Genomic DNA, 21,852 nt, shown 5'->3' with positions numbered 1-21,852 from the left:
GCAAGCACGACAGGTAACTGCACAAGCAAAGTCATTATATACACTCTGATGATTAAGCTGTGCATTATTTTCAGTGGGTGAAATGCATTTATCCTAGAAAAACCCTTTCCAATCAAGTACAGTGTCAGTGTTTGCAGTCTCAACAGTAGGCAGAATTACAGGATGAAATTCAGTTCTCTGAACCTACTGTGGTGATATGGTGTCCGAAATTTTGAATTGTTGATCTCACCAAAAACTGACTGTAACACATGTAAATATAGAGCAACTTCTGCATATCCCCAAAAACAGTCCGAAAAGGCCTGGTGGTATTATAAATAAATAAATAAATAAATAAATAAATAAATAAATCTGTCCTAGGATCTAGTTTAAACTAAGTTCTATATCCACAGCTGCAAGGCAAAAAATGCTGAAAACTGTATATCAAGAATATTGACCAGGAAACCTCCCCAGTTCAGCTTTTGAAAACTATGCTGAGGACAATGAGATGTACAGCTCTGGTTTTGACTTTCTTTATTGCACTTTCTTAAAATACCACACAAAAAAATATATTAAAAAATAGTCCTTAGTAAACATTTGTCCTGGAGTCATTTCAATCCTGTTTACAGAAAAAGAACAATTTGAGAAAATTTTAAATTAAGGCAATCAAATATTTTGATCAGACATGTCATGAATGACAGATAACAGACATAGGTTCCACACATAATTTTTGTTTTCCTCCAGACAGAAACATTTTTTCTAATTTCTGCTGTATAGCATAAGGCTTAGTGATCTCTCCTTAAACCAGTCAAGTTTTCTATAAACACATCCAGCACCCAGCACTCCAGAAATATGCATTTTGAGAAACCAGGCTGAGAGTCTGAAAAATGCTTCCTGATGGCATTTTTCATGTGGAAGTTCATCTCTTTATATTAGTACATCTGGTCAGAGAAAATGTGAATGTAGCTCCTGAAACGAGGTAGGTGAGGAAACTTTTCAGTTCTGGAGGAAATATAAGTATTCACACATGCTTTGCAGGGAAAAGCCTTCTAAAATAAACCATGCTGTGATCTATTTGTTTTATCTCCCTCCTGTGCCTTTTGAAGTTAACAGCAGCGTGCTGTGGTGAGCAGCTGAGGAGGTGTGGGGACTGCACCAAGCCATGGGGACAGCAGTGCCAAGGCATGCCTGGAGGAGGAAAATGCTAGGAAAAAAAGGGATGGAGAGATGCAGCATCTGTCAGGATTGCTCAAAACACAGCTAATTATAGTGCCCTTTCTTCTTTGGTTCAATGGGTGATTAAAAAGAAGAATTTAAGGGATATTGTTGCTTGGCCAATATTTTGTGAAAATCTTATGTGACACTTCACGATAGGACTAAGCTCAGTTAAAAAAAATAATATATTGGAGATCTTGCTGTCAAAAATAAAAGTGGCAGGAGAGGTTCCTAACTTATATAAATAAAATAAAATACATATATAAATAAATATATATAAATGAAATGCATATATAAGCTTTTATCAAGCTTTTTGAGAAGCTATGACAACCATATTGATCAGATACACCTTGGTATGAAAGTCATTGTCTCTTGAGTGCTAAAAGACGTTTTTCTTTTCGTTACAGGGTTTCCATGGCAACTGCATCCTCCCAGGTTCTGATTCCTGAAATTAACCTCAATGATACTTTTGATACTTTCGCACTTGATTTTACCAGGGAGAAGAAATTGTTGGAATGCCTTGATTACCTTACAGGTTTGTTTTTTTGTTTTTTCTTGAGGTGCTACTATTATATATTCCTCATATAAGAGTAGTGATAAGATTTTCTTCAGTTCTCTCTGTGGCTGTAACTTTGGCTGATTGCCTGGTGCTCACCAAGCCACTCTCACTCCATCTCCTCAGTAAGGAGAGATTATAAGATGAAAAGCTCATGGGTTGAGATAAGGACAATAAGATCACTCAAGAATTATTGCTAAAGGCAAAACAGATTCAACTTGGGGAAGATTAATGTAATTTATTGCAAATTAATTGTAAAAGTAGGACACAGAGAAATAAAAATAAATCTAAAAAAAAAATTTACACCACTCCATCCTTCTTGGGCTCAACTTCACTCCCAGCTCTCCTACCTGCTCCCCACAAAGTGGTGCATGGGGGTGAGGAATGGAGGTTGTGGCCAGTTCATCACACATTACCCCTGCCACTCCCTCCTTGTGCCCTTCCCCTACTCTGGCATGGGCTTTCTCCCATGGAATGCTGCTCTTCATGAACTTCTCCAACATGGGCCTTTCCAACAGGGTGCTGCTCTCCAACAGCTGTCCAGTGGGTCCTTTATGCCAGATGAGTCCTTCAGAATTCCTGTGAGAAACCTTTCTCCTATGTGGTCCTCTCTCTGCAGGCTGCATCTTCCTCCAGGGCATATCAGCCTGCTCCAGAGTGAGTCCTCTATGGCTGCAGGTGGATATCTGCTTCCCTGTGCTCTTCTGTGGGCTACAGGGAAACAGCCTGCATCACCTCAGGCTGCAGGGGAATTTCTGCTCCTGCACCTGGGGCACCTCTTCCCCCTCCTTCATCACCAATCTCGACATCTGCAGGGCTCATTCTATCACATTTTCTCCCTCTTCTCTGCCCCTGCTGCTGCACAGCCTTTCTTACTCTTTCTTTAAGATGCTATCACAAGGCACTCTCAGCACCAGTGATGGGTTCAGCCTTGGACAGTGGCAGGTGTATCCTAGAACTGTCTGTGTCTGACACTAAGTCAGCTCCTGATCTTTTCTGACAGAGATAACCCTTGCAGTCCAGCCACTTCCAAAACCTTGCTACATAAACCAAATACACTCTCCCTCTTAATCCTGAATATATTACCTCCAGCAGCCCCAGAATGCCCCAGGAAGCATTAGGTTCTTCAAACAACTGGGTTGCATTTCCTACCTCCTCTCCTTGCATTCCAGAATGTGAGGAAGTAGGTTTGAGAAATGGTTAAAAGCCACTGCAGCAGTGTGAAGTGAAAGAACAGCTGGAGCTCAGCCTGGAGCAGTCAGAAGAGGGAGAGCAGGGACTAAAGCCTATTTCCCAGGAGATGGATGCTCCAGGTGTTGCACTCTCCCTTGGGGCTGCCTCCTTGCTGCAGCAGATTGCTGCCTGGCAGAGTTCCCACGCGCAACCAGGTGCTGTTCAAGCAATCAACATGACAGGCTCAGCAGTGAAAGATGTTTTCTCATGTTGGTGACACTGTGTATTTCCCCCATCACAGAACTGGAGGATCTGGCTGTGTCTGGACCTAGAGAGCCTGGGGTGTGCTCTGAGCCAAGCTGTGGGGTGGGTTCTCCCACAGCAAAGCCCCACCTCATCTGACTGAGATCTTTGGCCTGAGGAAACCCACAGGATTAGACCCTTACTGAAAGTCTGAGTAATGTGCAGTCTCAGAGTGTACAATGACTCACAAAGAGAAACAAATTACTGTAATTTAGAGTGTTTTGATTTCAATGCCAGAATTAGAACAATTCATTCCAGCTCAATTGAAAACAGAATAGATGTGGTAGGTTTTTATTTTGCAGGGTCTTTAAGCATCTGCTGTTAGAAGCAAGAATTTGCAATGGAAGGCACAAAACACTTAGAAAAGAATTGGAGAACACTTCCTGGGTCCATTCACTTGTCCCAGTTTTCAGAGGATATTCTTGTGTTGGTTCAGGAGAATGTGAGGGTGCACTCTCCTCATTCCAGCCACTATCTTTTCCAAGCAGAGGACTGCTCTTCTGGCTTTTCTCCAGAAGAAAGGCTGAGAAAGCTAGAGTTGTTCAGCCTGCAGAAGAGAGGGCTCCAAGGAGACCTCACTGTGGTCTTTCAACACCTAAAACATTTTAGTACATTCTGTTGAGAAGGGACAAGGGGTAGTGGATCTAAACCAAATGACTGCAAGTTCAGACTACATATAAGGAAAAAATATTTAAAATAAAGGTGATGAGACATTGGAACAGTTTGCTAGAGAGGCTGTTTAGGTTCTGTCCCTGGAAACATTCAAGGTCAATTCAAGGACAGAGTGCTGAGCAACTGCTCATTGACTGGAGATTGGACCAGGTGACTTTTAAAGTAAATCCAAAGTATTCCCTGATTCTGTGATTCTGTAAATAGTGAATAGATTAATACTGGGAAGCACAAGATGGGTGCATGCACAGGGCAGCAGCATCTTGCCTGATGGAGCTGTGGGGTTCTTACCATATCTAAAAGAGAAACTATATCTGCAAAGAAATTTATTTATCATTGCGTGACAGATGAATACAAATCAGTATCTAACACATATTCAAGTAAATAAAACACAATGATAATGTGATAAGAGTAATTTCAGCTTCTTACACAGTACCAGTGAATTGTTATGGTGTCTGCTTCTCTCCAGATCTGCAGGAATTTTGTCATCATGTTGAGTCTTCACCCCAAATTTATAAAAATCCAAGAAAATTAAGAATTAAAACAAAAACCAGACTCATTCACCCTAATATAGCAATCTACCTCTAACATATTCAGTCTCATCTTCCTTTATATCAGAGAAGAGAAATAACCATCTCATTTTGAGGCACATATATCGAGGCAGTTGACTTCATTCTGGAGTTTCCTATTTCCCCCAGTTGTCTCCAAACAGAGAGTAGACATACTTACTCAAATGCAGGTATCTGTGGTTTGGATTTGTGAAGTTAAATGAGGTGAATTCTGTCTAGCAGTCTGTCCCTGCATCCCTCGGGTCTTCTCCCCTTTGTACATCACATGTCAGTATTATCAAACTAATTGCTGTACACTGCAAAAAACAAAGTACCAAAATGAAGTTGCTACAAAGATATTTTTTGTGATCCATCCTGTTGACTGTGTCATTTACATAGCTCCTTCTCTGCCTTTTTCCTAACTCATCCACAGTCTTAAAAAATTGCTTACAATGCAATCTAAGTAAACTTGCAAATATATGATTTATTTTAGCTGTTTTTTCCTAACAAACCATTTTTATCCTTGCCCTTGATGCCCAGTGAAAAACAGTTCTATCTGGCTTTTCTTCACATTAATAAATAGCATATGGCTGCAGTGGCAAAATGCAAAGCACATGTCCAAATTATCTGAGCATAAAATGCAACCTATGCAGACAATTAAAATACATTTATGTAAATATATGTATATAGGTATACATGAGGTATATCTATATCTATATCTATATCTAATCCCAAGAGTAAAATGCATTTGATTATTCTCTACTGTTGACCAGAAACTCCAGAAAAAGATTTATATTACTCTTTTCAGATTGGTGCACAGAATTTTCGTAGATCATAAACTGAAAACTTTGTGACAGAGTGAATTAGACTTTACTTTTATCACATTTCTCAGTTAAGTAAAACAAAGACCATTTGTACATTCTAGTCACAGATCTATGCTGTGAATTAAGTGAAGTCTACCTTATGACTATCATCTGTACTGCTTCTGAACAAAATGTCAAAACCTAAATTCCAGCTTCATTATCTCTGCTGTCAGTTGCTTTCGAAACAATTGACCTTGGCTGTCTCCTGGAGATTTTTTTTCTCCTCTGGTTCTTCCCAGTATAATATTTGTCAGATCCTCTTCATCCTCCATATCCTCAACCCCATCTTTCTTTCTTGATAGGCTATTTTTTTACTGAAGAAATAAATTTAACTAGTCTGTGCTTATCATTTACGTAGCTATCTGTCCAAAGCTTCTGCTATCCAAATAAAATCTCTGATATCTTCCTGAAAGTTGCCAGCCAGACATTGAGATATCAAGCTCAGTATATTAAAGGAATACTTTTAATCTTCATCTGACTGTTCTATTCTCTGTATATACAGCCTTGATGTCTTATGAAAGCATTCTTATCTTAACAGTTGCTCAAGATCTTCATCTGGAAACCATCTTTTTCTAAACATGTATCTAGCTAGATACAGGCAATACATATGACTTGCAAACTCTCTGCACAATATTACTGTGAATCAAAAATGCTTGGTTTGTGTCTTAATACTTTGAAATCAATTGCAGGAACATCCATTCTTTGACCTTGCAATTTGCCCTACTTCAGAAATCCCACCTGAAACAATGATAAGTTTTCTTCATCCATCACTTCACCTATGACTGCACAAAGAAACCTGTATTGCCTAGCATATGTCAGCAATTTTTCACACAGAAACAGCTTCTTTTTGGAAACTCTTCACAACCTGTCTCACTGCTTAACTCTCAGCACTGAGAGATCAAAGACCAATTCCAGACAATGCTCAGTCTCATGGTTTGGGTAATCTCTTTTCATTCTGTTGATTTTGAGCAGTCTTGGTCTGCCCAAAGACTAGATCAGGATGGTTTGTATGTATGACCAAGCCCTTGGTACTAATTCACACATGACAAGTTAATAATACATAAAATCTGTGTCCACATCTGATGTAACTGTGCCTTCCAAATTCCTCCATGCTGATAGAGCAGGATACATGTGTCATGATACAAGATGGAATCAGCAATGAATGTCTAAGAGAGGTTCACAGCAGCTTCTTCAACTCCCTCATGGTCATACCAGCAAAATGGATATTTTAGCACCGTTAATTAAAGCAGATTGCTTAGGTCTCCTCTTAGGTCTTGACACACAGCATCAAAATCCATAAGGTATCTTTACAAAGTCAATCACTGCATAACAGCAGGGAGAGAGAAACTGGGCAAACAAAATTAATTTGAGGTGGTTTTAGTCAATCTCTGTGACCTTGTGCTGGGAGGATTTAGACAGAATCTCAGGAGGCACCCAGGAGGCACTTCATCAACACTGGAATTCACCAGGGAGAGGTGGCAGTGTCCCTAAACTGTCCCTCAGATATGCAGACCTTGTGAGCCATTTGTTCTGCTTCAGAGCAAAAGCCATACAGGTGACATGGAAAGGAGGGTGCATTAAACTATATGGGGTCATAGGAGATCAGTTACTCCTGAGAGCAAATTTAAGAAACTGTATTTGTAATATTTGTGCCTTTCAGGCATGTTAGGTGTGGTTACTGACTTGTTAAGTGTGTTTACTCAGTTTTGAATCAAAATTAAGTAAAACAGCCTTCAGCAACAATTTTTCTGTCTTGTAAGAGTGTTGATTCACAAAAGCTTGTGAATGCAAGTCTGAGTGTCTGAAGCAGTTACCACTCCCAGATATTTGCTCTGATCCTCTATGCAGAAGTAAATTATCCTCTGCTGCTGTGCTGGAAGCCTGCTGGGCTTCCCCTCTGGAGCAGGGGTGAGGCACACCTGAGTCAGGGAGGGGAAGCTGTTGGTGCAGCCTTGAGATCACTGGAGTCTTTGAGGAGATTTCCCTGTGGCACAGAGCTCTGTAAGAGCACTGGAGAATTCAATAACCAAATCACACACTAACAATTGCAATGCTGAAGCTAAGTGGTTATGGTCAAACTGTAGTCACTGATTTTTCTTCCTAGCCTGGCTATTAGGGCTGGAGGCTACACTGAATTTGGTGATTTTATGCAGAAAGAAAATCTGACCTGATTGTTCGGGAGCTAAAAAACTTTAACACTAGAAACAGCAAACAGCAAGCTGAACAGTTTGTACTGAATGAACCAGGAAGGATGGTACAGGGAGGCTCCTTCCATCCACGAGGACAAATGGCCAAAAGCAGGTGTGACGGCATGGCAGGGGTATTTATAAACCTGGAGGAGGGGAGGAATTAGGGTGGGGTTTAGGGAGGGTATCCAATAAAGAAGGTGATTAGGAATATTGAAATTATTGCAGCAAAAAGCAACCAATGATAACAAGGGAAGCAGAGAACTTTCTGGCAATGATGAGCATACTAGAGCTGGAGACTCTGGGGGTGGTTTTTTACTCACCACTACTGAAGGGTTTTCCCACAGACTTAAGGCATGGTCATCTGCACATATATTGGACCTGACTCCAACATCAAACTCTTTAATTGCATTACAAATTTACACTCTCTAAAGGAGTATGTGCTGTAGAATGATGAATTTGGCAGTTGGCTGCTGCATTATTTTATCATACCAAAGCATCTGAATGCAGAGTTGCCTGCCTTTCTGTAGAAGAAGCAAGTGTACTTGTTTCACTGTGACTGGTTTATGAAATGAATGTTGCCAAAGAGCTGAATTAATGAAGTATAGTCTCAAGTGAGTGTGGGTTAATCACAAGAGCCAGGGAAAATATGTCTTTCTTAGGTCAAATCTCTTTCAGACATTCTCATTACATTTCCAGCCATGAGGCCAGGTGTGCATGCAAAGAGCAAACTTAGGATGCCATTTTCAAAGAAGCTGAAGATACTTAGGTGTGATTAAAATGCAGTTTAGGGTTAATCAAGCCTTCAGTAATTTTTGCTTTCCATAAATTAATATTTATTTTTCGGTGTTGAATTAAGTACATTTCTTAAGTAAAATATTTTGCTGTTAGGTGCAGGCAATGACAGAAAAAAAATGTAATTGAACATCGTCAGACAAATCAAAATGGATCTACTTGTATATTTGTTAGTAACACTTATTCCAATTTTTGCTTGGCCTTTGAAGGACAGACAAAATATGGAAATGAAGCCCCAGCTAGGAATGAAAAAAAATTTAAAACTTCCAGTTATTGTTCTACAGGATTTTTGGAACATAGCTGATATTACCATTAATCCTTTCAGAAAACTGTGCACCTTTCCCCAACCCCCCCCCCCCATATTTTCCATACTTTGATTATATTCTTCTCACAGATAGCTGTTCTTATTTGAGTATATTTGTATTTCTTTTCATTGTTACCCTCTGTCCCAAGGGTTTCTCTGACAAGTTTTAAAAAAAGCATTGGTAGGCTTCTGTGATTCAATATTTACAGCATCACAAATCATGGTCCTATCATTTAAACTTTTCCTTAAGCCCCTTGGTTAAAAGAGGCTGCCTGGGAGCCTGTCTGCACTTTAATCTTTGGGAACATACATCAGTAAGCCAGAGACATGTTCTATAAAAATTCTTGATGGGAAAAAAATAGATGTTTCATAAAAATAAGATCTTGCAAAAGTAAAGGTGGAATTCCTTCAAAGGCACTTCTTTGAGGCTATTATTTGTGGCTATCAGAGGTCAAAGAGCTGGCAGAAAAAAAACCCCAAAACAAAACCACAAACATTCACAGTTGCCTTCCTTTTCATATAATACAGACATAGTTTGGTTGTTTCAGCATGAGTGCCCTCCTTCTTCCCTCTGTGACAACTGGGAGAAACACTATTAGAGCACAAGGATTTGTGATTTTTCTTTCCATGGTGTGGGTTGTAGGGAAGATGATTTGGAATGAAGCTCCCACTGAGACAAGCATGCAGGAAGGTCTTTCAGTCTTTCAAAGCAAGATTCATTTCTTTGTTATTTGGGTGTTTGACATTTTAAAGATTGCAAACAAGAAAATGTAGACCCCAGTAATTTGCTTCAAGTTTCACTTCTTTAAATAGATCTTTAAGATAGACTATATGTTAATTTGGAAGAAGATTTTATATTTTGCTACACAAAGATCTTGCCTGTTGGTTAGGGAAAAAAAGAGAGAGAGAGGGCTTCAGGGTGACTATTTGCTTGTAATATTTATACAGTCATTATGTTATGATAAGAACTCTTTTTTAAAGCTGAAAAATGTGAATTTTATAACCAGCAGGAGATATATGTATCTATATTACAAAGGATAGCTAGGATATCAATAAAAATGGAGAGGGGAGAAAACTGAGCACGAAAGTATGAGTGTTAGGAGCTTTCCCAAAATGGTATATTTTATGTACCTGTTGCTAATGAATAACAGATCATAGTGCAGCCTAGAGGGGGGCCAGGAAGGATGCACCACCACAATACCACTTATGGCAACCTCTGGTAAGACAGGCTGGGCAAACACTGCTTTTATGTGAACAGTGGGGAGTTTTGACTCTCCCACTTGATATGCATCAATGAAATTTTGATAAGTTTGGTGAAATGATCAGAACAATTTTAGAAAAAGTAACTCATCATTGTATCCATCAGCAATACATCACTTGGTCTATGGGATCTGAAACTAAAGCTACTTTAATACTAAATATTTTCAAAATCTGGAGTTCCTGGGTGGTTATGTTGTTATTAAGAATTCCTTCCTAACAGTTAATCGATAACCAAAGTTAGTACTGCAATTAGTAAAAATTCATTGAAATTTGATGGATGATGCCTCTGAAATCTGATACTTCAACTACACCCCCTAATCTCAGGGGAGAGGGGAAATTCTTCACTGATTTTGCCTCCTGTGTTGTATCTGACAGCTCCCAACCCCCCCACCATTCGAGAAGAGCTCTGTACAGCCTCTTATGACACCATTACTGTGCACTGGACATCAGATGATGAGTTCAGTGTGGTCTCTTACGAGCTGCAGTACACCATCTTCACTGGACAAGCCAACGTTGTTAGTGAGTATAAACCTCTTTTCTTGTTGTGCCCTTATGGTTTCTGTGCAAACCAAGTGTCTTTAAAGATAAACATACTCCTAGGTCAAGAACAAAAAGAAAAATTATTTTCTAGAAAGATTTAAAGCCAAAATTTTCAATCCAAACCAATTTTAAAAGGATGTGAAATTCAGAATTAGTTCAGTGAGAATTTCTTGTGCCTTTTTCTGGGAGTGCCATGTATTGGGAACTTTCAAAGACTAAACACATCACAAGTATTTTCTATATTAGCAGGACATGTCTCTTGCATCCCAAGTCCCTTTTTGCAGATGTAGCAAGTTCAAAGAACTCAGTTCCATTCTTGACACTAGTCAGGCAAGCCTGTGTTGAACTGGTCATTAGTTAGAAAGGCAGCCTCATTGTCATTTATATAAACTTGATATCTGGAAAGATTGATATCTGGAGCTTTTTCTGAAAGATGGATTAAGTCCTCTCTGATTTTTATTGTCTTCAAGGCTACAAAGCATAGGAATCAGTGAACTACAGGCTAAGTCAAAAACATCAGTGGAACAAAAATGTATATGCTAATTTGGTTTTACTTAAAATGAGATTAACAAACGTATGTTTTGTATTATAGCACATTTTTAGTAAGTATGCTCTGTGTTTTGGATCTGTGACTTTCTTTAATGACGGAATTTACTTATTTGGATTTTGGATTGTTTTATTGTTAAATAACTACACGTCACAGAAAAAAAAATATATTGTCAAATTTTTGGTCACAAAGTCAACATTTCTGGATTCAGTGTTCTGCAATCTTTGGGATCATTGACTATGAATTTGGAGTAGTCATTCAACTTCTTCCTGGTCTCAGCATATTTCATGGGAATACCACTAGCTGGCACATACTTGTTTCATTAAAAAAGTATTCTGAAATGAGCCATATCAATCAAAATGTGGAGTTTGTTCAAGTCAATATTTAGATAGGGAACTCATCACCACAGAGGTTTGGTGTGTTTTTGAGTTCAAGAGATGCCTGGACAGATCTTGTAAGAAAAATACACTGAGAGCAATGAAGTGCAATGAAGTGGCTCTGGAAGTCCCAGAGCTGTAAGCTGTTGGTGCCTGGGAGAGCAAAGTGAGAAATGATCAATGTGGGCTTCCCCTGTTCTTTGAAACCTTCCTCCACTCTCATCTTTCTCCATCATCAAATATTGTGACCATGCACTGAGCTAGAGAGGCTTAGAGAAGAAATGCTTTTTTTCTTGCAAAAATTTTTTGTAAGAAGAAAATTTGTTGAGATGCTTTGATGAAAGTCAGTGCTGTGGGCATGTTTACATGCTTTATATTGTGGAAAAATGGTATGGTCCATGTCAAGTTTGAGTACTGAGCTAAACTCTCCCACTGACTCCTCTGTTACTGTGTGCATCTCATCTTCTCCATCACTGAGCAGGAGTTTATTTTGAGGCCAACTGAAAGGACATCTGAGGATTCATGTGCTAGCATCTTAATACCTTTTTAAAGTAGCATACTGTGAATGTAATATAGTAATCAGGACTGACTGGAAAAAGAAGACATATTATTGAAAATTTGATGAATGTTTTGTCAAAACCTCCATTTAGTATTTCCCTTAAGAGTCTGATTTTGAAGAGCACATTGCTAAATTTAAGGCTGTTGGAAAGACCAAATAAACTTCAACACATGCTTCTACATCTGAGCAAGCTGGATAATAAAAAAGTCTGATAGTAATTTTGCAAAAATTGAAGCCAGGTAGATAAGGAAGGAGACCCTTCCCTGATTAATCACTACCAAGCAGAGAGGACTTAAAGATAAGCCCGTGTGCTGATTGTTTTCTAGTCCATTTTTAGCTATGGCTTTATGCTGTGCAAGTCAATTATTGGCACTAAGTATGAACATGGCAGCAGCAAAAGTTGTGCCATTTCCACAGCCTTGGGATGTGAGATTATACTCCTTGCTTACTAGTGAATAAATAACCTGATATTTCTATTTTAGGCTGTGCTTTAGGTTTCCCATGTGGAGGTGTAAACTTTGATCTGTAAAATATGTATCAATAAGTCTGCTTTCATGGTGCAATCTAATTTTCAAGCATAGCACAAAGTGCTCAGTATGCAGTCTGAACTTTCATATTACCACTTTGCAAAAATAGGTAATTAAAACTTTGAAGAGAAAACAAATTAACACTGTAAGGAACTGTTTACAAAATGCATTGAAGACCTTAAATGAAAGTACAAAGAAATTAAAGAATGGCTCTTTTTTTGTTTTGTTTTGTTTTGTTTGGTGTTTTTCGTTTTGTTTTTATTTTGTTTGGATTTTTGATTTTTTTGTTTTTTAAACAGAGCTAGTTCTTATGCGAATATCCTGGTTTAATTGAAAGCTATAATGTTAACCCAAATTAAATACATGCATGTATAAGTATATGTGAAAGGCCTTACTAAATCTTATTAAGCTTTTTTTAAAATCTCATTATTTTATATAGACTTGAACACCTCCAATGGTGATCTTCCTGCCAACATGCTACAGATCTGCCTTGATTTCTAAAACATGAGACTCTCCCAGGTCATTCCAAATTACACTGGTATTGGAGATTTGCCCACTAACATCATAGAATCATAGGATCACTTAGGTTGGAAAAGACCTCTAAGACCATTGAGTCTATCCATTAACTTACCACTGCCAAGTCCAGCCCTATAACATGGTCCTAAATGTCACATCCACAGGACTTTTGAATACCTCCAGGAATGGTGACACCACCACTGCCCTGGACGGCCTGTTCCAATGCTTGACCTGCCTTTCCATGAAGAAATTTTTCCTAATATCAAATGTAGACCTCCCCTGGTACAACTTGAGACCATTTCTTCTTGCCCTGTCAGTCCCATCCTCATTCGACTCAGAACACTGCTTGGATGTTTATTCACTTTGTTGCATTATATTCTTGGTCTTGCAAAAGGATTTAATATCACACCTGTTAGAAATGGCTTTCCAAGGCTGTTCTTAGAATATCACCTTGGTACTGCTGTGCAGTACAGAGTGCTATTCTCACTGTAAGTGACATTAACAGGTGCTGCACTGCAGCCTTCATGTTTTGATGAACTGAAGATAGGTTTGTGTTTTGTTGGTTTTTTTAAATCCTGTTTTGGACTTTGGGTTAGCAAAAAATTTCTTCTTATTTATGGCATATGCATACTGTTGCACAGAACCATATTTTTATTTCTCTGTCACATCCCAAAAATCTCCATTGGTATTGTGTGTTGCATGTAGCAGATAATGTAAACAGGGTCATAGATTGACTTCATTTCTGTGGTTTTTAGCTATGAATTAGCCACCAGGGAGTAGCTCTGGTACTGCATTAAACCAACAAGCTTTTTCTCTCGAGACAATAGCAATCACTTTGCATACATACCCACCTACTGTGCTAATGGAGACTGTTACTTTGGAATCTGTTTCTTAAACCACATAGCCAGCCTGACTGCACTTTCCACTCACAGTACATTTCCCCCACCAGAGGCATATATCATCCAGAGATTGCTAAGAATTCAGTAACAAAAACAAGCAATACTATGTTTTTTTAGTATATTTTCTATCCAACATAATCAACTATATTCTTTTTTATTAACTGAAAAATTGGAAAGTTAACATTTGATGGCCAAGGTCCAAATAGAGTATTTCATTTGAATCCTATTTCATACAGGAAAGATTATTTCCAAATGTGGCCAAACTTCTTGGCTATTGAATGCTTGGCAGACCTGCTCTGTGCATAAGAGCAATACTGAACTTTAGATTAAGGAGGCTTTTACTGAAGAAGTTGTTCTTAGAGTTATTCCATTTGTACATTTGCATTTCTGAGAGGCAGCTAATCACCTGCAATCTGAATATGGTAAAAGCTTTTAAAATTACTTTGTCACTAGCTAACTAACATGCATTATAATTTCATTATCCCATTTCAATAGATTTTCAAGTATTCATTGAGTATGCCCTTTTTTAACATCATGGGTTTGTTATAGTGAGTTTCAAGATGGTTCAAATTTTTCTTTAGCTCTGATACAAGGTTCTTCAGTAAAAATACATCTCTCCCTTCTTGACAAAGAGCATTAATCATTCTCTCTCACCTGGTGAAAGAATGAGCTATACAGTCTAATTTCTAAAAAATCACTCTGTCGAGGATACAGTGTACTGCTCTCAGAACCTTTTCAATGTTACAGGACTTATTTTCCTTTGAGAGAGGATAAAGTTTTTGAAAGGACCTAAAACAATTAGGAGCCCAATCTTGCATGAAAAACAGTGAATTTATGATTCACCAAATCATTTTTTAATATTCCAGACTTTGCCTCTTTCTGGAAGTTTTATTTTAATAAAAACAGATTCCTTACAGTCTTTAGATTTCTACTAGAGATTTTAGTGACAATTTTTAATGGCACAAAAGCAAATTTGGGATAAAATCAGGAAAACTTCTGCATCTTTAAAATTATAAAACGGGTGTATTTCTTAAAAAATATCAATGTGTTTTGTAGAAGTTCTGCTTTTTTTTTTTTTTCAAATGGCAATGAAGAGGAGGGTGGAGAGCTATCTATTACTTTCACCTACCTTATTTGCTCTACCAATTTGAATTGGTAATAATTTATTTAAATAAAACATTTTACAATAATTAAATACTCAAGAGATTAAATAACCTTCCCATGACTTCTGTGGTACTTTTCCAATTTTCAAGAAAATATTTTATTAAAATCTGTCAGTGTAAATTTTAGGAGGATTTTCACCTTGGGATTTTTCCTGTCTGTTTTTTAAAGTGCATCAACAACCAACACCAGGGAAATAGCTTTACAAATTATTACCTCCAGACTCTGAGAAACTTGTTTTGAAAACTCACACATCCTGCACGGACATCACTGTGCTCACTGCACCATTCCAGGATGTAATTTAAATTCTCTGCATTTTTGTAGGCTACAGTTTTAAAAATACATTGTTTTACCATCTGCATAACCCTGTAAAAGCCCTGGGATTTTGAAGAAAGAAACATGAATGCAGCCTGGATTAGGAGTGGGTACAATAGGAGCCCCTTGGCTCCTGCTGTTGCACCAGTGAGGAGATGTGTACTTTTCCACTTCACCTGCTGCCACTGGCAGGGAACTGAGAGGGCAAACACTTCCCTGGATGCCAGTGTAATCAGGCTGCTTGTGCATTTCCCTGAACTTCCTTAATCATATTCTTTTGTATTCAGAGAAGAAAGGCTGTCCTGACAGGGCATAACTGGAGACAAATTCCTTTGATGCAGTGACAAATTATTCTTTCATATGTAAAAGCTTAACTTGGCTGCCCACTAATAACTATTCTCCCTTTTGAAGGAGTTCGGACTTGTAGTTTGGCATCATGGGTACTTCATTCCCAGGATTTTTGAATCAAAGTTCAATTTAAAGCCTGTTATCAAAGAGCTTACAGTCAGAAAGCACAAGAACATATCAGTGAGCCCCTTGGTGCATAGGCAAGAGCTGAGCTTGCTAAGACAACAAGATTTGTCGAGCACAGAAACCGAGTCAGTCACTGCACATCCAACATTTATTGCACATCAGTCTGGGATGCCTAGGAGTGGAAGAACAAAGAAAAGAAACATAAGATGTATTCTGTCATCAAAGAGGATGGAGCTTTCCTCTAGAACATGAGTCAGGTCAAACAGGAGGTTTCTGACTCTCTCCATGGACTGTGCAGAGAGTTTAGGGTAGGGAAGGCTTTTAGTGATTGCTGGTGTGTATAAATCCACACAGTAGGGGGGGATGAACTCGAGAGGTGACTCATAGCAATGCAGCAGTACCTTCACTATCCTTTACATCCTTACCTGGATCAAAGTTTTGTACTTTGGAGCAATCAGCCTCTGGAGTGTATCATAAAAGTGCAATGCAAGCCTTAAATATGTGCCCATTAGAGAGCTGTAGTGAATTATACAGAACTAGTTTCTAGATGAGTTAGCAATACTCTGGGCATTTCTCTGTCTGCATAATGGTCAGTTTGTATAAGGCTTAAACAAACCACAGAACTTTGCTGTCAGTGTGGTTGTGGTTGGAGAAGACACTTCCAGAACCACTGTCTGTATCCATCCCTCTTAATGTCATATGTTATTTGGAATCCCATCAGAGGCATCTTAGTTAAAGATTCCTTGATCATACTGAATTCCTTTTAAATTCAGTACTTAATTTTGTTTTATTTTAACATACTTTATTTTGCAATAGCACCTATGAGTCCAATAAGGGATGACCTCAATGCAAAGTCAATGTGGTAGTTCAGACACAGAAGTGTGCATTTAATATCTGAGGCAAATTGGGAAAAGATAAGATTTCCTCTGAGTAGGCAGTGAGATATTTTATGTCAGGAAGGTGCTTCCTTTGTTTTCTTTCTTCCTCGTAGGAAACCCATTCACACACTGCCTGAAAATATAAATATAATTTGGTGTGTGTAGCTCAATGAGAAGACATGGATGGATGTTGCTTTAAGCAGCTCACTACAAGTGCTGGGCCCAGCTGGGTTTACTGTGGGGTATAAAGTGGGGTTCTTTTTCTTCATGAGAAAGGCAGATTGTTCTATACAATCATTCATATATATATAGGTGGGTGACTCATGTCAGTTTAGATACCTGAAATTAGAGATCTCACCTATGCTGGTCACCTAGGCTTCGTCTGTGGACAAGAAAAGAGAGGTATTTGTGGTTTTTAGGATGCTCACACCTAGGGAAGTGAAAGAAAGTACTTACTGCCTTTCCTCAGAGTCCAGAAAAATAAGTTAGGCATTGTAGCTCTTCATTAGGTGGCAAGATAGTATGAATGGCACAGGAAACTGTGCCATAGTTACCCATTTGCACAGCAGGATGAATCTCTGCTCTGCCTCCCTCTCAAAAATGCTTTGTAATGCAAGAGAATTTTGGGACACAAACTTCATAATACTTAGATTGAAATATGTAATTTGAATTGTTTCTAATGATCTTTTGTTATGAAAAGCACATATTATATTAGGAAGGAATCTCACAGTATGGCCATGACTTGTCTATGAGTCTACAAACCTGTATCACAGATCTTTTTCTTTCTGGTTTTGTAACCAGTAGCCTTTAAATGTTATTTTACATGAAGTTTTTATATTGTCTGATATTCAGAGCTGAATTACTACTGAGTTCTAAAAGATTGTCTTCCTAAGTGGTTTGCTGGTAGAACATTATTTAAAAGCTGAAAGCTATCAGTCAATAACAGCAACTTCCAGAATGTGTTCTATGCCCAGAAAAGACAAAGGCCAAGAAGTTTGTCAGGTTCCTAATCCAATCAAGCCTTTCTCTGTTAAGTTTTCCTTAAATATGTGCACACATCCATACACTTCCACTTGCATCTGTCTATTTCTGGCTGTATAACCATATAAAGTACTTGGAATAGATATACTGTTCATAAATGTTAATTTTTTTCTTTATGTAAACATCTACAATAAGAAGCTGGGGAATCCATTAGACCAGGAGCTGTTCCAAATATACAGTGATGGAACTGTATGTATGGATGATTGACTGCCATTGTATTTATAACACAGTAGGAAAAATATATGTAGATTAAAAAGTTAATTTTAATAGGGTATTTACCTGTTTTGTTTATGATATTGATACTCCCTTATTTTGCTTACTTCCTGTGTATTATACTTCTGTGGTAGCCATCAAATGTAAATCAAATATAAACCAGGGTGGTTTATAAATGGAAAATTTTCCAACTCTTTCCCAGCTGGCATCTCAGCATGAGGACATAAATCAAAAAGTTGCATCCATTAAATTTACTAACTTAGATTACTTTCTGGCAAAGTCTGAAGTGCAAGAGCCAAAGGTTTCCCTGAAGCCCATGCTCTACCCTGCTTGGCCTCCCTTGATTTGCTTCAGGTTCTGAAGAATGCATACCTGGGGACTGTCAGCAAAGGTGCCTGCCCAGCCCTCCTGGCTTCACTGCTTACGTTCGTTTTCTGAGGTTTAAACTGAGTTCATTAATCCAAACAGTAGATTGATGGGATCTCCATAATCCTCCAGCTCTTAAGCAATAAAGAATGCCTTGTGCTGGGATATGAAAAATCTCAGACTGCTAGTGTCTCTGCTGAGCCATTTCTTAAATGCCCATTTTTTATGGTTCACTTCACATAGCAAGAATTTAAAAGGTACCTTGGCTGAGGGCTGATAAAATGAATTAGTGGCTTTAAGTTGTGGCTCAGTGAATGTAACACTTTAAAAGGTACAGAAGCAAAGTTCATATTGGTCGTTGGGTGCCTGGCAATGCTCTAAATGTCCCTCTGTTACAAAGAGTTTTGTGTTACGACTGATGTGCTCTGTTCAAAATTGCAGGTTTATGCAACTCAGCCGACAGCTGGATGATTGTTCCTAATATCAAACAAAACCACTACACGGTGCACGGGCTGCAGAGTGGCACCAAGTACATCTTCATTGTCAAGGCCATCAACCAGGCTGGCAGCAGGAGCAGTGAGCCTGGCAAGCTCAAGACAAACAGTGAGTAACACGAGACCAGGATGCACGAGTCTTCTCCTTCTGGCCTTCCTGTTTAGGTCTGATTGTTGAATGATACAAGAGGACAGAGAATTTAAACTCTTTTAAAGTGTTTTCCAAAATGAGAGCCGCTTATTTAACTTAATTCAAGATTGCTTGAGTCTTCTGTAGTGCAGGAAATATGTTGGGTTTTTCTGAGAGATACATCTGTAGTTTGGTCACTAGAAATGTCACGCAGGAACGAAGCCATCACTGGTTGAAAATACTCCTTTGTGGTTTTGTTTTAATATCCTCTCTATTCTTTTTCCTCTACAAAGCAAAAACTTTTCTCATATTTGTGTAAAACATTTTATTTTTGTGTAGTGTTCTTAAGATAATTGCTAGTTTAATTTTATCCTCCAAAATTATATCTTTTTTAGGACATTGGAAAACTTCTTAGCTTCAACCCCCTCATTTTTTATGGAGTTCAGCAAGGTGATAGACTAGTCAGAGATCCCACTTCAAAAAAACAATGGTTACTCAAATTATTAACAGATGTAGAACAGCAATTTTAAGACTAGTTTTCAGCTGTTTTTTCCTCTTTTCCCAGCTAATCCCTCAGTCATGTAGTCATCATGGGCAGCTCTGAGGGCTGGAAAGGAAACATTGGTATTTGTTCATCTTCTAAAACCTGCTTATTGTAGGGGAGGGGGCTTGAAAAGGGGTGATAGTGAGTGGTGCAAGAAGGAGTCTGAAGAGAATGACATGTACACCTTTCTGATTTCTTCCTGTTTGCTATTAACCTGTGTGATGTGACCAGACATAATTTAGTTCAGAGAGACATCCTTCAGGTACTGCTCCAGCACTCAAAGGCTACTAAGCAGTTGGAAAGACAAGCAGGAGGTTATGTTACTGCTTTCAGACAGTAAGAAATAATCCCCAAGTACTTTCTAATGGGTTTATTCTGTCTTTGGTCATAATATGTAGCTAAACACGCATTACAAAAGTAGACAACCCTGAACAGTCTACATCTTATTTTTAAGTACATGTGCCAGTGCCTCACACAGGCTTCATGAGAAGTCTAAATTTTCTGGATACATGATTTTCCCCTTGATATGAAAGACAGTGAGAAGGGAAAAGTGCTTTGCTGGACCACTTGTGGGGTTGTACTTTTCTAGTTGTCTCTTGGTGGAAGTAAATGATCACTCTGTTTTCTGACACAATGAGCAAGCCTGTCAGAATTGTGGTGGGCTTTATATATCTGCAAGGTTTGGTTTACCAAAAAGCTTCCTGTTATTGTCTACAGACCTTGTGCTACAGCCGAAGATACTTGCCAAGAGCAACAGCCTGAGTAATGTTATTGCACCATATTATTTGGACCAAGTTGCAGTTCACTTCCTTCCTTTTAATGCACAGTATCCAGCACCACATGGGCATCCTTCCAAAGCAATCCTGAATTGTTCACTGTGCTTGTTACAAATAAAGCTGTCAGTGAACAAAGAGATAAGTCTAGTGCTTCTTATTTTCAAACTCATTTTGTGAGATTTCAAATCATACTTTTTGTAGGAATGATGAAGATGTTATTATGGAGCTTTACCCCTAGAGAATTAATAGAACACAAGTTATTCTGAATTTAATATGCTGTGAAAAAAAGCAACCCTCAGACCTTTATTAGCATGTACATTGGTTTCAATTACATGCAAGAATTAGAGTATTCTGGTTACCTCTAGGTCAGACATAAGGGACATGAGGATTATGCAGTGCTCCTTTCAGGGATTATCGACACGGAGAAGTTAGTGCACAATGAAGTTGACAGTAAACTGACAATGCAATGGAAACTAGCTATTGCAGGGAGCAGGATAGGTTAGTCTATCTCAAGAATGCTTGAGAGGAGGAAATTAATATGGTTATGTAATCTTGTGGGCTTCTTAAAGCCTCATTAATCCACTCTCCTTTCAAAAACCAAAGCCAAACCCATTCTTCTGTCATCTTTGTCTCTGCATCTCTAGGTCAGCCATTTAAATTGGACCCCAAATCCGCCCATAGAAAATTGAAAGTGTCTCACGATAACCTGACAGTGGAGCGGGATGAAACGTCGTCCAAGAAGAGCCACACGCCGGAGCGGTTCACGAGCCAGGGGAGCTACGGCGTGGCCGGCAACGTGTTCATCGACAGCGGGCGGCACTACTGGGAGGTGGTGATCAGCGGGAGCACCTGGTATGTGCACGATGCACAAGAATCACCAGCTCCCACCACACAGGGCTGGCACAGCTTGTCTGATAGACACTGATAGCAGAGACAGCAGGCACAGTGTAAGAGCAGGCCAAGCATGTGTTTTCAAATAGTTTGTCAGATGAGTTTCCCAATCTCCAGCACCGTTGGGCTCCAGAAATAAATCTGTCAGATGATGTACCTTTGTATTTAGCAGCCTTCACAGGACTTTCACTCCACAGCTGGGGTTAGATGGTTTTTTGACCCCACATACAGTATATTTAAAGCTTTTTTTTTTTAATTGGAGAGATCAAAAAGTCTCATCTTATTTACACAGAGATAACTTTGTAAATGCGATCACTTCTCTACTAAAACATTTTCTGTCCTTCACTATGAAAAAAATGAATAAAACGGGGACAACTTGATGATCTAGTTTAACAGGGGCAGAGATCAGATTTGCTTTTCAGAAGGGGACATGACGCAGCAGAGCTGTAGGTCTTTGCCCCAGAGAAAGAAGCAAGGGGCAGGAAACAGACTGCTTTTCTTCACTTCAGAATGATCCTCTGTGTCATACAGGGGTGTATTTCAGAGGGTCTTTAGTCGATGGAAGGGATGTTATCCTTTGGTATTCAAAGACATCATGATGAAAGTTAATGGAGTGGAAAAATCAGTAGGGTCTTCAGGTATTTCCCACTGTCTCAGAAAATAAAATGCTGTTTGTCTGTGCCAGTGCTAAGGAACGGGGAAAAAACTTTATGGCACATTAATCTCTGGTGGTTGAAAGTCCAACAAATATGCAGT

The 21,852-nt window shown here is 38.8% G+C and overlaps 1 protein-coding gene across 6 annotated transcripts in view; it reads left to right on the top strand.

Moving 5' to 3' along the window:
* Positions 1 to 21,852, top strand: part of MID1 (midline 1) — a 230,489-nt gene that overhangs the window by 204,484 nt on the left and 4,153 nt on the right. For 5 of the 6 annotated variants that reach the window (XM_079307975.1, XM_079307977.1, XM_079307976.1 and 2 more), the window contains exons 6-9: positions 1,599 to 1,726; positions 10,224 to 10,367; positions 18,703 to 18,864; positions 20,850 to 21,057. In XM_079307975.1, the coding sequence (XP_079164101.1) occupies positions 1,599 to 1,726; positions 10,224 to 10,367; positions 18,703 to 18,864; positions 20,850 to 21,057 (642 nt within the window). Of the gene's footprint in view, positions 1 to 1,598; positions 1,727 to 10,223; positions 10,368 to 18,702; positions 18,865 to 20,146; positions 20,816 to 20,849; positions 21,058 to 21,852 lie in introns of those variants that run through there. The other variant, XM_079307978.1, reaches the window with a different exon arrangement.

The sequence above is a fragment of the Erithacus rubecula genome (assembly GCF_903797595.1).
Source record: "Erithacus rubecula genome assembly, chromosome: 1".
Lineage (NCBI taxonomy): Eukaryota > Metazoa > Chordata > Aves > Passeriformes > Muscicapidae > Erithacus > Erithacus rubecula.
The sequence above is the reverse complement of the archived record's forward strand: the minus strand, read 5'-3'. Positions and strand labels throughout refer to the sequence as shown.